Source organism: Zootermopsis nevadensis, unplaced genomic scaffold (genome assembly GCF_977971745.1).
Source record: "Zootermopsis nevadensis isolate Lab colony 2312 unplaced genomic scaffold, Znev_1.0 Znev_ptg000073l, whole genome shotgun sequence".
In the NCBI taxonomy this organism is placed as follows: domain Eukaryota; kingdom Metazoa; phylum Arthropoda; class Insecta; order Blattodea; family Termopsidae; genus Zootermopsis; species Zootermopsis nevadensis.
Genome location: NW_028259204.1, coordinates 27563 through 49251, shown reverse-complemented (window position 1 = coordinate 49251; position 21689 = coordinate 27563). Strand labels below are relative to the sequence as shown.

Below are 21689 nucleotides of genomic sequence, written 5' to 3'. Positions count from 1 at the left end.
GGATTTGAGGTTCTAATGGCAGTGTGAACGAAGATAGTTATCTTCTGGGTTGTAGCACTGTGTAGTCAGGTAGGCATTTACTATTTTCAGAGGTCATACTCCATTCATGGTCCAGCTCCTATAAACAGCACCACTCACCCAACTGGCACATTCATTGCCCTGATGACCGAGGCAGTATGACCTCTGAAACGTTGGTAAACATCGACCAGACAACACAGCGCAACAACCCAGAAGACGGAAATCTTCATACTCTGATGACGGAGGCAGTATGACCTCTGAAACGTTGGTTAACATCGGCCAGACTACACAGCGCAACAACCCAGAAGACAGAAATCTTCATACTCTGATGACGGAGGCAGTATGACCTCTGAAACGTTGGTAAACATCGACCAGACTACACAGCGCAACAACCCAGAAGACAGAAATCTTCATACTCTGATGACGGAGGCAGTATGACCTCTGAAACGTTGGTAAACATCGACCAGACTACACAGCGCAACAACCCAGAAGACAGAAATCTTCAGGGGTCAAGAAGTTTATTCCCTGGTCCCAAACCAGCTATTCAGTCTCGCCAAGTGTTGGAAGGCTCATGGTTATAGAGTGGCTGCAAATGAGGCAGCCAAAGCTCCTCATTGAAATGCCTCTGGACAAACTATCTATGGACCTACTGGACGCGGAGAGAAATAATGCAGGTTCATAATGGTTGTGAAATGGTCATTAAACATTGACGTGTCACCTATATGTATATTGGCGCATGCTCAAAAAACTGTCACATGCAAAAGATGTGAACAGGAGGAATCCTCCTAAAATATACTCCATCAATGACCAGCACTGGCTCGACAAAGATTAGTGATATTCAGTTCTACACTTCTAGATCCAGCATACATTAGGAGGGTCTCAGTCAATCGGTGTGGTCGTGGTTCTTTGAAGGACCCTAACATGATCAAGAGAACGCAATGTGTCCAGTAATGATCCAAGTGCCTGGGGCAACCTAGATCAATACCAATAGTAAACACAGCTTACCTGCAGGAGGAGCATTTATTCCTGGAGTCTGGCAGCTGCTCTTTCATTTCCTTCAGTGTGCTTTCCTGGGTTTCAAATTCTTCAATAAGTCTCTGCACATATCACAGGAAATCAATATATAACTCTTATAACATATTTACACAAATACATTTCATATATATTGGTACAAATGATGGACTGAACAGTTTATACCTCTCCTTATGCAAAACTCATAAAGAAGTGTATATTTAGGAAACTAAAACTGTCTACACTGTGAAGTCTGAAGGTTTCTCATGATGGTGCATTATAATGCGTAAAATTATTTTTTTTGACTTTGTCCCTCGCCTAAATTATAAAATAATAAAATTACATTTCAGAAACTGGATTCTGCTTCCATCTTCAGGCAGAAGGGGCGAAAAGCGCAGAAGCTCTATCTGCAGGGTCCCATGGTTGACCTAGCCTAATAGATAGGGTTTCTGTCCTGAAGAAAGAAACAAAATTGAGCTTCTGAAACACTGTGATTTTATAATTTAGACAATGGCCAAATTTTCAACAACAACAACAACAAAAAATCCACACTGGAGTTAAGGTTCTCATGACAGTAATATGAATATGGCTGTCTTCTGGATTGTACCGAGAGGTCCTTCCTGCCTCCATCATCTGAGTATGCCATGAATATGAAAGGCAAGACAAAGAAGGAAACAATCTCCAGACAACATTCAAACATATACTGATGTTAACCAAGTGCAAACCAAAATCAGATATCCAAGAATGGTCCAAGCTAAAACAAGAATTATATAAAAAGGAAAGTAAAGATGTCCCATTAAACACCACGTAGGTGCTTGCGGGGGAGAGGAGGTATAGCTCCTACTCATTCTTAACCTCAACACTATGTGGGGGGTGAGTGGTTAGTGTCATGCCCCAGCCACACTCCACCCCACTGTAAAGGAAGCCAGGTGAGCCCCAGAGCTGGTATAGATGCAGAGGCTAGAGGAAACATCCTCTGTCCCCATCGAGGATCAAACTGCGGTCGTCTAGTCCAGTGGCATTCAACCTTTTTTGTTCGCGTACCCCCCAGATATAATTCCTCTTCAACTTTGTACCCCCAAAGTTGTTGGTGTATAATACAAGTTATACATAGTATATAATCTACATCTAAAATAAATTAAATGAATTACATTACTGATTATTCAGTGTTTGACATAAAATAATATATTTTTTTAAATTTCACGTACCCCCTAAGATGTCTTCGTGTACCCCCAGATATAATTTCTCTTCAACTTTGTACCCCCAAAGTTGTTGGTGTATAATACAAGTTATACGTAGTATATAATCTACATCTAAAATAAATTAAATAAATTACATTACTGATTATTCAGTGTTTATCATAAAATAATATATTTTTTTTAAATTTCACGTATCCCCTGAGATGTCTTGGTGTACCCCAGGTTGAATACCACTGGTCTAGTCCATAGCCAATCACTATACTGACTGAGCTACCCCGTATCTATAAATCTAGTTTAATGTAATTTCTCTTACAAAGTTTAAAGGTTGCTGTGTTGGAGTCTGAAAGACTAAATATAATTAATTCATCAACACAAATTACAGGACAGAATTTAGCAATTAGTAAAACTCTTACTGGTGATCCACGTTGTTCACAATCTCGCAGTTTAACAGCTTCAGTAGAGGGACAAAAATGTTTGGTACTGGTGAACAGTTATAATTACAACTACTACTTTTGCTGCAATGTCACTGACAATTAAAAAAACTCGCACAAAAACAAATATAAATAAAAGCTTTCTTACTCAGACTAGTGAATACTGAGACCATTCCTTCCGATCATGAAAGAAAAAAGTAACCATATTTATTCCTCTGTTACTTTAAGAATGCTTTGTCATTTTCGAGGAACACTTATCATAAACTGGCAGGAACATTGTAAATTATAAATTGTAAATACAGCAATACCCAGAGGAACTGAGGAAAATAATGAAAACTGAAAAGTTAGGGTATCAGATTTGAATCCTGAGACTATGGCGAACTGGAAAGAGAGTAAAACAAAGCAACTGTGGCATATTTCGTTGGAATGATGAGAAAACCCGTCTTGACACCTGTAACCAATTTCAGGATGTCAGCCACATATAGCGGTATAAATTTTTCCTATTAATTACAGTTAATACATTCATTCATCAATTTTTAAAGGCAGATATTCCTTTTTTATTGCTACATATGTAAAAATTAATTTCATACTCATTTAGAGAAAAATTATTATCGATATGGTAACGTGATACATTCACATACTAAATAAAACCTACAAGTAAATATGTAGTACACACACATTTAATAAAATGAACACTGCTAATTTGATACTAATTAAAACAAATTATATAAACAACAAAATTGTTATTCTTTAACCCACTGCTCCTCAGACAGTACAAGAAGAAAAACACAGTGAAATGTCACCTGTAATTTTAAACTGGGTTTAAGGCCCCACAAACTACTGTTTAAAATGTTTTAAAAATAAATTTAAATGGTGGCATTTGACATCAATATATGACGATTCACTTGTGGGTACAAGTCGATTGCTGAGGTACCAACTGAGAAGCTACAGAATGAAATATTCTATCTTATTATTTCTGTTTCATAGAGATCCTTGTAACAGCAAAGAGCATTCTCAGATTTTTTTGTTCAATATTTGGACCAAATACGTATGCTGCAGGACCCTTGTAAGGGGGGGGAGACATTTAGACAGGGGTAGGGGTGATTTGACTGAAGAGTATCAATGGGATTAGCAGAGCAAGGTATTGTATCACCTGCCTGGAAAGAGTAGTAAACTATAGCACATCCCACAGTACTGCAGTATGATACAGCTTGCTTTTATGATATATAAAGAGTTCAATTTCTTCCCAATAAAAAATGACAATCTCATAAACTCGTGGGTATTTTAAGTAGAGCTGAAGTCTGAACTTCATTCCCTCAAATATATACACAGAGTCATAATGATATAAACAGGGGCATTTTAAACTGCCTTTAGACTGTTTTGTCTGATTTTGACATTCTGCAGGAAAACAAAATTCCTTTTAATTATTCCAAATTGTTTGAAAATTTCAAGTGAATCTTAGTTAGAGAATCCTTTCCTTAAAGTGGATGATTAGGTTAAAAATTAATCTTCGACGTACTGTTAAGCCTTAGAAGCATTTTGGACATACACAGTGCTATTTGTCTGAATATACAGACATTATAACAATATCACGACACAACAGGACCATATAGTCCTATTCAACCAACCACACACACACAAATTAATGGGACACTCAACCCTTAAAGCTTAGGAACATTTGTTCACACAGATCAACGCTTATATCTTCCAGTAACCGAGACCTTCAACAAAATGATGGACACCAACAGAATTCAATGGACGTCATGGTATTGGCCAAATTTTATTTTAGATTTTAATTGCATTATTCTTATTACCAGCTGCCATACTGCCACATCAAGCTGGTTCAATTTCACTGTCAAATGAGATTACTTCATCAGAGACACTCTTCAAAATTAGATGTTCTCTATTTCGTTCCTCAACTTTCAACTAACCGTAACTTCAATACATGTCAGTTTCTGTAAACATACGACGTAGGTCATTTACAGTATTCAAACTTCCAAAACAACAAAAATCACGCAACTACAAACAATGAATGAAGTATTATTTGTTGTGGCAACATTGCGTGTTTCATCTAGCTTACATTCAGATGTCACTGACAAGACATCATCCCCATGTGATCTTTTGGTAAAAATAACCTTCATAGGGTTGGTAATCTTAATTTCAATTTCGGAGTTGTGTGTGTGTTTGCTTACAGTTCAAAAAAAATATATTCTAATTCATATGAAATTTGAAGTGCTTCTTCCTGGAAACCAAGAAGATATTTTAGAAAAGTCAAAAACTCAGTCCTGAATTTCAGTGCTGGTGATGGTGATTCCTGTTGCTTGGAAACTAGACATGAAAGGACAGTGCCATGACCGAAATTGCTTTTTTCAATGTGCAGACCACAGTAAAAATGGCTGCAACTCCAAAAACAGAGATACGGGTGAGAAATGGCCACTGAATTTTGCTTACAAAACATCTTGTTCATGCTCATAAGGTTCTTTTACATGCCATAAAACAACGACATGAGACCGCCGGCTTTACTTCCCCTCTGAAGGAAGTTTCATCATCCTTAAAAGCCCACCGACCTCGGCTGGGTTTGAACCCGTGAACCTTGGGTCCAGTGGCGAAAACGCTAACCACAAGTCCACTGAGGGCAACTTAAAAGTACAATAGTCAAAACAAACAGGTAAGCAGATTAATACGGAGCAATCACATTATTACACATTATCAGACTTTCATCTCATCATGCTGACTTAAGAAGCAAGTAATGAATTCCCTATTTCTACCTGCTGACTCAGATGACTCCACCTTGATGTAATAGCCTCCACATCTGATTTCACTGTCTGTGACATGATGCCATCATCCACAAAATGACGTCCAATATCCTGGATCTTGGCCAGACGAGCTTCTGGATGATTTCGAATGTAGTTTTCAAGGTCCTTCAAAAGAATTGCTAAGTCATTTACTTTCACAAAACATAAATGTAGCTATGGTGACTTCGAAAGCGATCCAGGAATGACACTTTTTAGGATATAAGCCAAAATACCGATCATTTGCAGGAATTCCATAATCTTCAAACACAACTCCATATAAATTGTTTGTTCTTTAATGTGTTTACTCATCAAGGAGACGTGCAGAAGACTGAAATAAAAATGATAACCTTGCAAGCTATCCTGAAAGACCATTTCCTCAGAACTCACTCTGATCCATAAATTTCAACAAGAGATGTGAAAAAAAATTAAAGCCAGTTCAGAACGTAACTGCTACATAGCCTGCAGATATGGAGTCTTCTCAAAGGTTTCAAACTCAGTTATTCTGACCGAGGATTTTTGTGGGGTCTCCTTAGTATTTTCACATAAATGCAAGAAAACTGCCCTAAAGTAGACTATCCCCTCAAAACTACCCTACTCCTATTCATTCAGTTACGAGGGAAAAAAATGTGTTAATGCCTGCACTCATCATCTTCACAGTAAATAATCTACATGCATTATCCTCAGAAGATAAATTTCAAATTCACTGAATATGTAACATTTGAGGTTTCCACAGTGACAAATCCAAAGACAATGATCACTGGTAAACTTATACCAGACCACAGAAGACAGCCATCTTATGTCTGGTCATCTGACTAAGTGATTTCCCTAATCGCTTCTCTAGTTTGTCCAACCAATCCATTTCTTGGGCAACCAAAGCTGATTACGGAAAATTCTCATATTTTATTCAATTACAGAAATTTCAAAAAAACAAAAACAGATGATAGCTGAAAATAAACTATAAACTCTTGCCTGACTTACAACATGACGTAAAGTCACCTGGTAATTAAACAATATCTTACTATTAAATAACACACGTAACATTTATGCACACTGAGTGGAAACATAGTGAGTATGCATATACTGAAAAATGTGAAATGATTCAGCATCTGTGCATCAGTCACCAAGATCCAGTTATCATCTGACTTACTCATCACCCAGATGATGGAGGCTGCAAAGCATCTCAGCAATATTACGGTAAAATTAGGATGAGCGAAGAAACATAACCAGACTTTTCAGTAAGTTTGTTGAAGGAATCTGACTGATGAAGAAATGTGTGTCTTCCAAAACAATTCATTGAAGATGTCAATGGAAGCCCAGTGACACCAGAAACAAAAAGATCACAACATCAAAATGCTGATACGTTTTTCTAATTTCAACAGAAACATCCATTATAAAACTGTTAATATAAAAGTACACATATATAAACAGTTCTGTCAGTACAAAGTTCCTCTGTTACGGATGATAACACAGTACAATCTGTTAAATCATTCTCCATAATTTTAAAATCGCAGGTTGTATCATTTAGAGGTTATGAATCTCGATGTAAGGTCATGTGTCGTACTTGCAATTTACATTTCTTAAAAACTAGCAGAACATATGAAATAAGCAATATTGCTATAGACATCTGCAACATTTCAGAAATATCTTTGATAGAAGAAACAATTAGCAGACCTCAAATAGGTAAGTGGTTTCAAAAGTTCAAAAAAAAAAAAAAAAAAAATACTTTCATCGAAGATACTGAAATTTTACAGTCCAACAGTAAAGCAGATAAAAAGTTATACAAATTAGGGAACTTGTTTACAAATAAATCAGACATCTCACCAAATGTAAGTTAATAAGGATGGATTCTCATTCTGATACAAAATCTTAAGAACCGACATACTGCTGCAAAATTTGTGTCTCATCTGCTGACTTACAAGCAGAAGTAGAGTCAAGTCGATATGTCGAAACTCCTGGAAAACTTCAGAAAGAACCTTATTTCCTTTCCAGTGATAAAACAATGGTTCATGGGTAACCCCAAAACAAATCTTCAAAATTAACACGTCTAGTATGATGAATCATAGAAAAGGCCAGACGAGTTAACTCAAATGCAAGGAGCACGTAGAATGTCCTCCTCTTTTGATGTAAACAGAAATCTGTATTGGGAGTTTATTTCATATATAAGTTTTTCTAAATAAAATTTTGTGATTCCTTTCTTCACTCTGCTGTTTGTTCAGAAATTTCTGACAACCATTTCCGGCTGCTGTGCATTTCTTAACATATTCCTCCGCATCTAGTATTGCGCGACTTTTCGTTCTTCCAAAAACTCAATTTAGAATTCAAAGCGAAAAGGTTTCGATGACATCAATGAAATAAAGGGGACAATCATAGACTAGGTTTTTCAAAATTCCACAGCAACTTATGAAATTACAGAAGCTCGGTATTTGCTGTAACAGGTTTGAAAGGTTACTTCCAGACAGAACAGCATCAAATAGCCAATAAGTACTGAGATAAAATTTCAGTATGGAAATTTAACTTGTCACATCTCGTGACACTGGCTATTAATGAAACAATAGGAATGTGATTCATCACAGCAACTGCAGGATACAGAATGCTGGATCTTAAATGTAACAAAGATAATACAGAAGAACCAATAATAAATATGAGGACAACATGAAAACTATGAAAATATGCATGAGAACAGAATTCCAAAGCCACTTTATCAACATAAACCGAAGAGTACAACAATCCAGGAATGCCTGAAAAAAATATACAGAATAACTTTAATCCCTGTGCATGGGGCAGGCCAAAACTTAATCCATAATGTTGATGTTATTCGTGATGAGACGAAACACCTTCGAAAACCAACGATTATAAAATTCAAATTTTAGATCCTTTACAGTAACACATTCATAGAAACAGGCCAAATCTTTGGCAAGACGAGAGGACAGTGTTACTTTTGCCAACTTATTCCTGTCCGAAAAAACAAATAACAGTGTTCAAACATTTACCATACTATCCACATTCACATTCCCACAAAAAAAATCTTAAAGAAATTTCATTTTCAATCATCTGGAATAAATTCAGAGCCATGCGATTATAATAGAATCTGTCAGAATATGTAAAGTCATAAGGGGCATAATTTAAAGCTGACCAATTCATTAAAGCTTCCCTTTCTCATCTATCTAAATGCTGCTCTACAAACACAGAAATATGGACAACTGTCCCTCCCCTAAACTCGATCGGAGGTTAATTTTTCAATTGCCCTCGTAAAATGATTTCAGTTTCCAGAGTCAGCATCAGAAGCAGGGGGTTTTGAATACAATTGATTTTACTGTTCAAAAATGTGTAGGTGAGAGCCATCTGCAAATCACTGCACGGCTACATAAAGAAAACAGAAAAGTAGGCTTTATGAGATGGTTCTTTATAATGAAAATCAAAGGTTCCTCAACAGCTTACTATGCTAATCATTCCACTACCAAAGGGCACAAGTGACTACTTTATTACAGCAGAGTTATTAGGATATCTTCCAACTACCCCTCCACACATGTGCAAATGCACAGAGGTTATATCAGTTATGGTTTCAGGTGGAGACAAACACATATGAAAAGTTAGTCGTTTGATAAACAATAGATAAGTACAAGATTTTCATTTGAAAACCAAACACAAGAACACAGGAATACTTAGGAGGAAAGTACTGAAACATTAGGTGAGAATTAATTTTTCTGTAGCTTTCAGGTTGCCCATAATGTTACAGATATTGCGACACATCTACATTTCAAAATTTGGAACCTTCAACTATTTCCAATACTGAAAATATTTGAAGAAGTCTTCATACTTCCTGCCGTGAAAACCTCAAATCTTACAGAAAAAAATATGTAACTAAAATCTGGCACAGAAACAAGAAGCATGTTATTTTTATTTCCAATAATTTCTTAAAAACAATGAATAACAGTTCTAAATCAAACTATTTCAGTAAACAAAATGACCACATTAACTTAGATTGTAAGAAACAGCTGATTCCCTCACGCACTGAGTTAGCGATGCACAATCACTTACAACAGCAATTTCTACACTTACCTCTAAATTCACCATATTCTTGTGAAGCTTCTTTAAGGATCTTAAACTTATTGCAGCTTCCATCTGTTACATCACTCCATTTGGCATTTAGATGTGTGAACTTCCTTACAACATTCTGAACGCAGTTGCCTTCACTGCTCTGCAAAACAGATCACTTCCTGTGAAACACAAACATAAGGAGAAACAAAAAAGCTGTACATATAACAGAATTATGATGCCAGTTCAATAAGTTCCAATAATAAAGTTACTGCAGCAATCGTGGGCACTGAAATGAGAAACTAGTAATTTCTTATATGAAGAAGCATCACTGGGAAACATGTAATGTGCTGCATATGACACATGCTTCACAAGTATGTCCGCTAGACAGTGCCGAAGTACAATGTGGTTAATTTTTATGTCAGTCAGGAATTTTTGTAGTCAGCAGTCAAAATGTCAACATCAGAACTTATGTAAATAAAGAACAACAAACAGTTGTTGCTGGTTCTTAATTGTAGTGAAAATAATGTTAATAAATTGAAAAATTGGTATAAATTTACACAGTTCTTTGTGTGATACATTCCTAAGAAACATGAATGTTTTGTTATAAAGATTTATAAACTTAATGACATGACTGGCTACACATGTGACATTGAAAAATCTCACTATGAGAGTAGCAATAAACTTTAAGAGGAAAATTTTTTCTCTTCTATGGACTTATGCGGTATCAACTGTCAGTCAGAATCATACGATAATGACAGGGGAACTTTGGTAATTAGACACTAAAACTGAACTGGAGGTGTCTCAACAGCAGTGATATCGAAAGGCTACCAAGATGTGAGCTTACTAATCCAAGTACATGAAAACAAATTAATATGTTTTGTTAATGGAAATACGTCGCAAACAGCCTGAATAAAATTTATATAGACTCCAATCTATTTTCTGCTTTTGTCTTACTATTCAGTTATAAAATTCACAGCTATAATAATTAATTTATAAGGGTCTTGGATAGAAATCACCAACATTCTTCTCTCTGTAATACAGCCTCTTCCTTCAGAAACAGAAACTTGTTCAGCTGATCATAAATTTGATTATTCTTATGAGTTAAATACTCATCACTGTGATCACAAAATCCTGTTATTTATTCTGAGTCACTTCAAAGCAGAAGTCATGTATAATGTCATGAAGTTTATATAAATTGCATGAAATGACATGTTCGAAATTGTTCTTACTTTACGTCCTCCACACAAGGGAAAGATAACACACATAAATTCAACAAACGCTCAAATAACAAAACATTAACTTGCACGTCCTCGCAATATATGACAGAAGAAATGCAGTGGACACACAACAGTTACGCCATTATCTCGTACGCAGGGATGGCAACATCTGAAAAGCAGCGAACACATCCCGCCATCGCGGGAGAATGAGGGATATACAATTATCATTCTTTGCGTACTGTAACAAACTCTGCTGCCATCTACCGACTACGGATCTGAAGTAGATCTACGTCGAAGCACGCTCCATTGCACTGCCGTTTGAAATGCTACCTGCAATACCTCACATATTGTAATATAGCTGTGTGTTGGTTGTCTTAATAACCTTCCACATTAGCCATTAAACCCCAATATTATGATGCTCAAACCTTATTACACAAGTCTTATAGCATCAAATATTCATGGCAAATGACTATTAACTTACAAAACACAGAAATACACACAGTAAGAAAACAAATTCAAGAAGTCAAAAAATAAAAAAAATGCTTGAAATTGTCAAAAAAGCGCACAAAACCAAAAAAATCGAAAAATTTCACTTTAAAAATTTTTTCCCTAATTTTCAAATTTTTTTTTTTTGGTTTTTACGCTTTTACTGACGTGAAAACCTCACATCTTAAAGCATGTGTCAGCTCAGAGGTTTTAAAGATGGCAAAACAAACTGTAAGGCAGGTCACACACATAGAGAAAATAAATCAATATCAATGTTATCCAATTTTAAATTGTCTGTTGCAATGGTTTCCGATCAGTAAATTATAACTAACACCTCCTAGGTCCATGCATGGCTTGTTCATTCAAAATGCTGTCACTCTGAACTGATATTCATCACTTTCCTTCAGATCATACAAAGAATTAGTGTTACACAGTTCAACCAATCAGATACATACCAAAACTAACACATAATGCTCCTCAATTACCGTATATACCAAAATTCTATAGTCGTAAGTAACTACTTGTCAAAATCAGCTATTAATATTAAAATGAGTTTAAAAACATTACAAATCAATACTAAAGTACTCCAGGTGTTGGGCAATCCCCCATTCAGCCTGGACCTGTCACTGTATGACTTTCAAGGAGTTCTCTGCAGAGGGAATTAATGGGACGCACGACTCCATACACTTACGAACACTTTAACAGCCATTACTAACCCCGATCAATCCCCAAACAGGCTTCCTTCAAAAAGCCTGTAACTATTTATATTTCCCACCAGTAACACTTTATTGTAATGTCTCAAAATAGATTTCATCTCACTCCACTTTTCAAATTATAACTACGTGCGTTGTAAATTCTTACCTAATACATTGACTTGGAAAGATCCTTCATCCAGACCAGAGCTGTTCCGTAACATTGTATGTTCTTTCATCTGTCTTGAGTGGCTTATTTTCCACAGACCATATTACTTCTGGTGGAGGTTCACTAATAAAATCGATGTCAACGTGAAAGATCTGGCCTGCTTTGATGCGGATATCATTCAGAGGTGTCTTGATTTTAGGGGGATGTCAGTTTCATAAGTAATATTATTGACAAACGAATATTTCTCAGTGTTTAATAAGTACAGAAATACTTACGGTATCTTGCTTCAGCAATCGCAGTATCAGATGACTCGCTAGGTTCACTCTGGCCAGCTGAATTTGTTGCAATGACACGGAACGGTACAGTACCCTGAATGGTAAGTAAAATTTCTTGTTTATTTTGGTGCAGTATGTGACAAAATACACCAAAGTAAATTAGAGAAGTATAGAACTTGTACAAAAATATCATTAAAATCTGTAACTCACAAAAGAAGTAACTGTACTGATTATCTCAGAATGAAAAAATGAGTCATAGATACAGCCAAAATAAGAGATGTCAACTACGGCATCAGACTGCTTCTGTTTCATTTTTGTGAAAATAATGGACAATAACTTGTAAGATATCAATTTGTCAATTATATTATCAATATGAACAAAGTATTCACAACTTTTAATTTATTAAATTATTTTAAGATGCTGGAAGTCATCCCTCCAGCGCTCGCGTACACCTTTGGAACGTCCCGACTCGCGTGTGAGCGCCGCGCCGCAACCCATCAATTGAGCAAATACTTAATCAGACTATTACTGACTTTTAATTTATTTAAGGAGTTACGATTAAGAGACTAATAAAATGTTAAAACATTGTATAAAAGTCCAATTGAAGCTTCGATTTCATCGATTGAAGTTTCTAAGCAGTCTCTTTGCCTAGAATAATTCTCTCTAATTTTATCCAGTGTTTTATTTGTGAATTTTGTGATATCGCCCAATAAATTATCTGGAAAAATAGCTGCCAGAACTCGATCTCGGTTTTTAAGTTTTTTGCGCATCCCTTGCCCCGAGGAAAGTGAGAGATAATGTGCCTTTTTACTTCTTCATAGGGGAAATTTTAGAAATTTATTCATTTTATCTTTGCCAAGATAAACATCACTTATCCCTAAGTTGGAATCTTCATCTAAACTTTCAGCCGAGTTTTCTGATTGACTATCGTGATTCTCCTCTTGTGGTTCCTCATCAGAATCCTGACTATCATCGAATTCACAATCTATAATTTCTCCTGCACTCACTTGTTCTAATAACCACTTCAACTAAACATTTGGATCAGAAGATTTTATTTTAGAAGACATTACTGGTAAACGTGACCAATAGAGACGAAATTAACCCAAACTTAAAAACAATTCACTTTAGAACACAAACACTCGCGTGTGAGCGGGCCGCCGCACTATCAGAATTCTAAAAGTAAACTGAAAAAAGCGGGTCTATAGTCGTAGCTAGAAATATTTCCTTTGAAATTCCCATTTAAGGGGGTTTCCTCTTAACATAGATAAAGCGACAGGAGAGAAAACAATTCCTAGAAAGAGTGTATCAGACTTCTACTGAAAATGCGGCGCTGCGCTCACAACGCGAGTCCTGGAGGGTTAATAACTGTATCTTGAAGAGAAAGGAATATCATCAATATGACAATTTGGTATTTTTAACTTACACTGGATTGTTAAGCATTCACCCAGTATGGACTTCCTTTTTCCTTCTTCTGAATAATACAGCCAGTAATGGGAGAACCACTATCTCATTTACGTCTACACGGTCCATGATAAGTGGCTTTCCAGGAGCATCTGGTCCGTCTAATATAGTAAATAAATTTATAAAGAAACAGATAAATTATAATCGTTTTAACACAGCACACTATGGAGAATTTAAATTACATACTGAATATTCTGCTCCTGTAATTACAATATTTCTATCAGTGTTAGTAACATTTGTAGTTTTAGCTGTTCTTAATGATGTCAGTGAAGTGCCTTCAAATTTTAATTTTGTTGAAATATTTTAAGTTTTAAACACAGACCCATTTAATGGAATAATGAAACAGAAACTTTCACTAACTTTTGTGCGTGTATGAGTGTGTCTCTCTCTCTCTCCCTCTCTCCCAGTAGTACGCATGGATATGTCATACTGTCACATTTGTATTATAAAGAAAACAAAAGTGGAACATAACAAAGATATCCTTTAGTTCATTATTTCTTTGAAAAAATATGACGGAAATAAATTAAAATTAAGAAACTGTACAAATAGCAAAATACTGCTAATCAACCAATGTAATATCAGATTACTTGTTTCTCTTTTTCTATAAAAGAAAACACTACTTATAAACATTAAGATTTGAAGAGAACAGAAGTAAATTATATGGACTAGACAAATATATTTGATTATTATTTTATTTTCACAGAATCGTATGTGATTACATACCAAATTCATTCTTCGCAATGATGCTCTTTGCTGTCTCAAGAGGATCAGACTCTCCTATGCTATTGACAGCCTTTACTCGGAAGAGGTACTCCTTCCGATGTATTAGTCTTGTTACGTCATGAGATAGACCTGAAGCCATGCCTGCATCTGCCCATGTGCCCCTTGACACATCCATTTTCTCCACAATGTAATGCAGAATGGGACTTCCACAATCAACCAAGTCGTACCTTACACGTAAGGCGAGCGCCCTCCTTTGTTATATTGCTAACCACTAGAGGACCTTCAGGTGGAGATGGTCGATCTGTAAACATAATATAACTTTATGATTAAGAACATTTAGATTCATGGTATATTAATTTCATTTAAAAGAAATATTCAACACCTTACTTAAGTATAAGACTAGAATATTTATTTTTGACTGAATGCTTAATTCTTCACATCCATATCTCATTCCTAGGCTTGCTTCCAAAAACAAATAATTGGGTATACGTAGCCAAATAACTTCAAAAGCAAATAATTACTACTCTTAATTTAATATGGTATGAAAGTTGTCATTTTATTTCACTTATGTAACTAGTGCTTTAATTTCATAACAACAAACTGCGGCTATGTAAATTCTACACTACAACCACTGTGATTCAGTACAGGACACGAATGACAGACACTGACATTTACTTTTGTATCCAAAACACTTCACTTCAGAGAACTGCCTAAATGTAAAGTAAGCTTCCACATGAACAAGTATCCCTAATTCTACAAGCATAAGGGCAAATACACTTACATATACCACGTATCAACAAAAGTAATTTTAATGTTGATCCTGCTTTCTTGGTACTGGTACAAAAAGCAAGACCACTATTAATAACGAATCACCATGAAAACTTAGAAATATTTTAAAGTCATAATACACTACTTCCCCGTCTTTATTTCGGTTATCAGACTGACTGGCCTAAGTACACATGTGGGTTTTGAAATCACACTCACCTTGCACAGTGACACTGGCAGAAGCTGAGGACTCCCCAGTGTGAGAGTGTAGCGCCCAGTATCATTAACGAGCTGAAAACAAAATCTCAAACACAGTCTGATTGGCAAATGTCTGAATATCAGCTCGTACTTCAGGTTCAAAAGGCTTGCCATTTACGGAGCATTTGTCTTTAGGTCTTGGTGAAGCTCCAATTGGGATGGTGTAATTAATCTTCTGACCAGCTTTTACTACCATATCTTGTAGCAAAGTCTTATCAAACCATGGTGCCTCTGAAAAATAAATAAAGATTTCTTTGTGGAGATTGAATTTATGTTACATAATTGTAGTAGTGTTTTGGGACATAAGTATCCCCATTATAAGGGAAGAGAAGGAAAAGGTAAAGAATATGAGGTTTTCACAGCGGTAAACATAAGGTCTGTTATACCAGGTTATAATGCCATGTAGCCTTGTAGGACACAAGTGATATTAGACTGAAGATGGATGCGATGTGTTCCTCCAAATGTTGGTAACCACTTAAAATAACTATATAGCTTCATGGCCAAGAAAACCATGATTTTCAGAGAGGGAAAAAATTTAAATGATAAATTTTCAGAAGTACCACTAGTCACACAACACAACACAGGAAGAATAGGCCATTTTCTTCTTAGACAGGCACGCCAACCTGACAAACTGGAAAGGAACCCACGTGTTGTGGACGATACAGAAGTATATAAAATTCACAAGAAATTATAAATACATCCAGACAATTGCTTGCTACATCCATCAATAACGAAATGCATCGTGAAGCACTTGCCAATCGATTTCATAACCACATATCTCGGAAAATGTAACCTATCCATTTGCGTAAAATTAGCCAAGGCTCTGAGATGTAGATGTAATTATAAGGATTTCATTATGAAGTAAAAATTCTGTGGGTATGAATTAGTATCATATACTGAAATTATTAAGAGAAGACCTCTAAGGGACTTTCATGTACATGGCATGCTGTTTAGTCATGAGCTCGTAAACAGGATATTCCACTGTCCACCACTCGCACGGGAGAGAAGCCGTTAGAATGTAATGAGTGTGGTCACAAGTTTGCTAAAAGTTTAAAGTTACATATGTGATGACATGTAAACATTCCTTCAGAACAAGTATAAAAGTGGATAGAAAAGTTTTTTCTGTACAAAATAAAGTTATGAAAATTAAAACTAAAGGTTTATATTGTTGGGAAGGCTCCCATCTTACACGAAAACACATATACAAATTAGTGATGAATCAATGCTTTTTTTTTTGTTATCCCAATGCCACTGAAAGTAGATATGTGACTGGTAGGTAATGCATAAGGAACAGCCTATTATATCACCTTTAAGTCAAGCATTTAAAGGATCCTCATTGCAGTTCTGTATGTCAGTAAGAACATGCTGCATTAGGCTAGGCTAGCTTTGGTTAGCTGGTTCCACTTTGTTATCTTATTATCTTTATGCCAATGAAATATGTGTTACTATTTAGGGCTAAAGTTGCTGCCTTAGAGGCTTTTCAAAATAACACATTTTTGCTTGCAAAACTTATGTGGTTAGTACATTTTATATACACAAAGATATTCAACCAAAACATTTTATGTGTTTATTTTGATACTAGATTAATTGCAATAAAAATGTGTATATACAGTATTTTGTGTACAGACACATGTCCAGTAAGGTCTTATAAATTAATTGATATTAAGAGAATCAAGATTTTGGAAAGGAGTACACTTTACAATATACTGACTTTCTGAACTTCATTGATAATATGTTACAAGACACACCTGAAGATGTAGAATGCAAATTAACAAAATTGAATTCTACAAATTATGAGCTGGGTATCCTAGCAATTTAGGTAACAAGAAGATATTTCAAGGAGTTGCTGATATCCTGGATGATGATATAAAAATAACAGAATTCCTTCATGTTTTGTCACACAACACTCCACATTATTCAAAAAATATATCGGAATGTTGTACAACATTGGTTCTAACAGCTGCTGCAAAGTCACAAAGTGCAATCTCTGGTGGACATCTTGAACCCCGTGCTATTTCCTTTATGAAGGCCGTAGCCTTTTGACAGGACTTCTCTGTACATGTGCGTACGTACCACAACGCTGCATAGCTCATTATGTATTTTTATCTGATGATATAAACGCATAGAAAATAAGCTATTTTCCAAACACTGACTTGCCACATTGTAGCAAAAATCTCACGGGTAATATTTACAACATAAACAAAGTCTTTGAAGTTTAAATTATTCACTCCATCACTTCTCCACTACTTGGTATTTCAACCAGTATGCACACGAGAAAGATGACTTTTAAGATTGACAAGTTCTGTGAAGCTTCATTCACATACAACACAACCATATGGTTTCACCCCGTGTGGATACCATAACGCCTTCTCAGTTTTTCTCGCACTGGAAACTACTTATTGCATACATCACAATTATACGGTTTCTTCCCCTGTGTGTATGCGTTTGTGCGCGTTGAGATGTCCGCCCTGAGAAAAACTTCTATTATATACTTCACAAGTGTAAGGCTTTTTACCTGTATGGATAAAACCGTGTATCACAAGATTTTCTTTCTGTGAGAAATGTTTATTGCATACTTATGAGTGCGATAATGTTTCTTCAAATCATCATTCCTTGAAAAGTTCTTGTTGCAAACATCGCATTATCACATTTGTACTGTTTCATTTCCATGTGTGTTGTACGATGCACTGAGTGAGAACTTTGCATTGCATTCAAAGGCTTCTCACCAGTGTGCATACGGTAATGATTTTTGAGAGGTTTGTACCACTGGTGTTACCGATCAGGCATTCGCGTTTAGTGGGCTTTGGCTGTGACGTCACAACTTGGCGGCTACGTTTCGTGAGAAAGGGTACTTTAGAATGTCTGCAGGTAGGCCAATAACCGGCGGGCAAGAATGGTTTTAATTGGAGAGTGGGGCGGAGACCTCGAAACTGTTTTCATGTGCTGTGGTATGTTGGAAAGCTTGAGGTATGCGGCATATCATAATTCAAATACATGACAAAAATGGTCACAAAACAGTTCGTAATCTTTGTAGCTGCATATCTTATGCAAAAAGGTATTTCAGGTTTGCTAATTTTTGTTGCCTTCAGGTTTGTTACGTGAACTCAAATGTAGATGGTTTCTCATCAGAAATGTTTTATTGGTATAGAGCTTATAAACTACTGGAGTAGAAACAGTGTTGTAAGTTGCATGAGTTAAATAGCATACTTCTTATCTATATACTATCTAACTAACTCACTGGTAGCAGAACTTGCAGGTCCAACACCAACAACACTAAAGCCTGCCAGCAGACATGATCCTTACTTTCATGTAAACAACTTATATCTTAATTGTCATATTTTTAATGGGAATTGTACCTTCCTCTGGAATTAGAATAAGAAATATGATTTTTTTTGGCTTATTATGAGTTCCCTTGTGTAAAAACAATTTTGTTTTTTTACAGTTGCATGTACTGGACAGACTGGGGAGATATTTGAAAGGCTGGAATGGATGGCTCACACCAATGATTCACTGGGCTGGCCAAATGCTCTGACCATCTCATATGAAGCAAATGAACTATTTTGGGCAGATGCAAGGGAAGATTATATCGCAGTCTCAGATTTATAAGGCATGAACAGGAAGCAGAGGTAACAACTGTTGCATTGTATATATATTAGTGATTCTACTAAGGTTTGTGGGAGTCGTTGATTTATGGTAGGAATGTTATGGCTGGATATTGTCCTGATGTACACCATGTTTAGTTAATTTGGTATCTTATAGCTTCCTCCAATGAATATGTGTTTCTCCCTCATCATCTTTCACAAATTTATGGAACTAGGATTTATTTTTTCCTTATTAAAATATAAAGGCAATTCCAATGCACAAAAGTTCAATAACATGAATTCATTCTATACTCTCGTCTGCACGATTACTGTGAATTTTGTTCTGGCATGTAGCAAACAGTGAAATTAAATTTTTTCTGTATTCTTTTCAGTTTGACTGTAACAAAAATTGGATTCAGACTTACTTAGAAAGTTGATTTTTATCATGAATTTATTCTGGAGAAGCTTATTGTTGTTGTTGTTGTTGTTGTAAAGTCAACATAAGAGTGAGTATGATCTTCACAGACCAGTTGCAATCCTCAAAGTATATTAGGAAGTTTTTATTACATTGAAACCTGTGGTATTTTGATATTAAACAATTAAAAATCATGTATAGTTCAAAGTGTATTGTACTCTCAGTTGCTTCTTTGTTCTGTTTTTGTGTTCCTAAGTTGTGTGCCTGCTGTATTTTTATTGTACTATGACTCGTTCCACATATGGGTGATTTAGATAAGTTGAATGCGTGTTATCTGTGTGACAGACGTCGTTATGGATAATGCACGTGAGTCTTAGTATCGCTGTTGGTGCATCATTTTAATGTATACTTTATAATATGATTTGTTTCTATCTAATAACATTTCTTGTCTCTCTGTTATGAAGATGTAATACATATATGATAAGTTCAGTTTACTAATAGTTTTGACAGTAAAATTAAAGATGGAGTTATTTATATTTAGTCGGATCTTAAGAATATAGACTTCATGCTTGACCGTTTTAAGACATTTTGACTTTATGTGGATTATCTGGCTTTGGCACTACAGATTAATAATGTTATTCTTGACGGATGCATTCCTGGCAGTGTTACTATTGGAAACATGTGGACAATGTGAGAGAAATAGTGCAGCTGGGTTGAAGAAAATGAAAATCGGTTTCTGCGTTACAGCACGGGAAATCGTATGATTTCTCATTGGCTGACATTTGGCTTGGTTAAGTTTACTCAAATGCAGACTACATTTTTCTACATACATAACCTTAAGAAATTGATGGTTCCAATGATTTTGTTCACTATAATGTACTTCTTGTTATAAGTTGTACTTGTTCTCTGCCACTTTCTTTGTGAGAGCAAGGAAAACCACAGAAAATATCCTTCATCATGGCTGGTATCCATCTTAGATTTGAAGTGGTACATTCCATCTGAATTGTAATAGGAATTTTTGTAATATCAGTTTTTATTCCTGTGGAAATGACGTGTGCATTTTAGTATGCCACAGTTATTATGCCAAATCTTTGTTAATAGAGAATGGAAATGTGATGGAGACACAGACTGCAGTGATGGTTCTGTTGAAGCCAGTTGTAATGAGTCATGTCCAGACTATCAGTTCACATGCCAAAATAAACAGTGTATTAGCCAGTCTTGGCACTGTGATGGGGGATGATGATTGTGGTGATAACTCAGACGAAACTCAGTGTATATAAATTTTTTTTAAAATGGTGCGTTCTGTCTCGCAAACATGTTTTTCAATACGTGATTCAAAAGACTATTATGAATTAGGATATAGTATTTATTAATATCAGATATTCGAGGAAATGTCTGAAGTTCGCCGACATTTCAGAGGTGTTTGCTGCCCCCATCGTCAGGACCAAGAGCAACTTGGCTTACTCCTTGCCATGATGATGGAGACATCAAGGATCTCTGAAACGCTGGTAAACTTTTTACCAAACTATGCAGTGCTACAACCCGGAAGTCAGCCATCTTCAGTATGACAAGTTACACCAGTAAGTGATACGATATCCATAGCTTTTTTTATTTTGTTGGTGCTTGGGTGATACTGTAAAGATTGGCTATTATATTCCTTTTAGGTCACACTAGAAATTATGAAAAAATTACCATTATATTTTCTTTTTTGACAGCGACTGATAGTAGACTGTTGTCAAGACAGTAGCAAATCTTCAGCTTCCATAAAGGGTCGGAAATTTCTTGAGCATACCAATACTTTGTCAAGAAGAGGACTCTGTTTCATGGAGTTCGGTAGTTGGTTAGTTGTTATATATATATATGTGTGCGCACAGAAAGAGAAAATAATGTGTAGAAACATTAATTACTTTTATAAATTTACATATGAAAATTTAAAACAGGAAAATGTATTCAGTTATTTTTATATGAGAGCTACAGATTAAGAGTATAGACTTCTTCCATTTATCAAAATGAAGCAGGTGAGACTGATTTATACAAGAAAAACTATGTGTAGAATAAATTCCTCTCTGGCTACCAGCTGTGTTGGGTTTCAAGAACCATCTTCATCCTAATCCAGAGGGTACTGGAGTTCAGTACCCTGCGGACCTGACATGGC

At 35.7% G+C, this 21689-nt stretch overlaps 2 protein-coding genes across 6 annotated transcripts in view; one reads left to right on the top strand and one right to left on the bottom strand.

Moving 5' to 3' along the window:
- Positions 1-5440: 5440 nt before the first annotated feature.
- Positions 5441-18164, bottom strand: LOC147871046 (uncharacterized). 5 transcript variants are annotated; one of them, XM_087341430.1, is made up of 7 exons: positions 15925-18164; positions 15500-15769; positions 14516-14816; positions 13755-13893; positions 12332-12425; positions 9514-9652; positions 5441-5580 (listed from the first exon to the last, which is right to left on the bottom strand). In XM_087341430.1, exons 4-7 carry the CDS (start codon positions 13769-13771, stop codon positions 5573-5575), a joined length of 258 nt encoding a protein of 85 aa, XP_087197556.1. In that variant the 5' UTR covers positions 13772-13893; positions 14516-14816; positions 15500-15769; positions 15925-18164; the 3' UTR covers positions 5441-5572. The 5 variants fall into 5 exon arrangements, with proteins under 5 accessions (XP_087197556.1, XP_087197551.1, XP_087197552.1 ...); XM_087341425.1 differs by lacking the exon at positions 5441-5580 and adding an exon at positions 5667-6330; XM_087341426.1 differs by lacking the exon at positions 5441-5580 and adding an exon at positions 5667-6330 and having other exon boundaries at positions 17287-18164.
- Positions 18165-18260: 96 nt separating this feature from the next.
- LOC147871045 (uncharacterized) overlaps positions 18261-21689 on the top strand; it is a 7371-nt gene continuing 3942 nt past the window's right edge. Inside the window, exons 1-3 of the mRNA XM_087341431.1 lie at positions 18261-18505; positions 18981-19164; positions 20952-21114. Coding sequence (XP_087197557.1) covers positions 21099-21114 — 16 coding nt within the window. The 5' untranslated portion in view covers positions 18261-18505; positions 18981-19164; positions 20952-21098. The remainder of the gene's footprint in view (positions 18506-18980; positions 19165-20951; positions 21115-21689) is intronic.

Excerpts from the sequence above, each read along its gene's own strand:
- LOC147871046 (XM_087341425.1), bottom strand. Across the intron at positions 9,653-12,331 it reads GATTGCTGAAGCAAGATACC|AGCAGTGAAGGCAACTGCGT; the intron begins GTAAGTATTTCT and ends TCTGTTTTGCAG. Across the intron at positions 6,331-9,513 it reads AGAATATGGTGAATTTAGAG|CTTTGGTTGCCCAAGAAATG; the intron begins GTAAGTGTAGAA and ends TTCCGTAATCAG.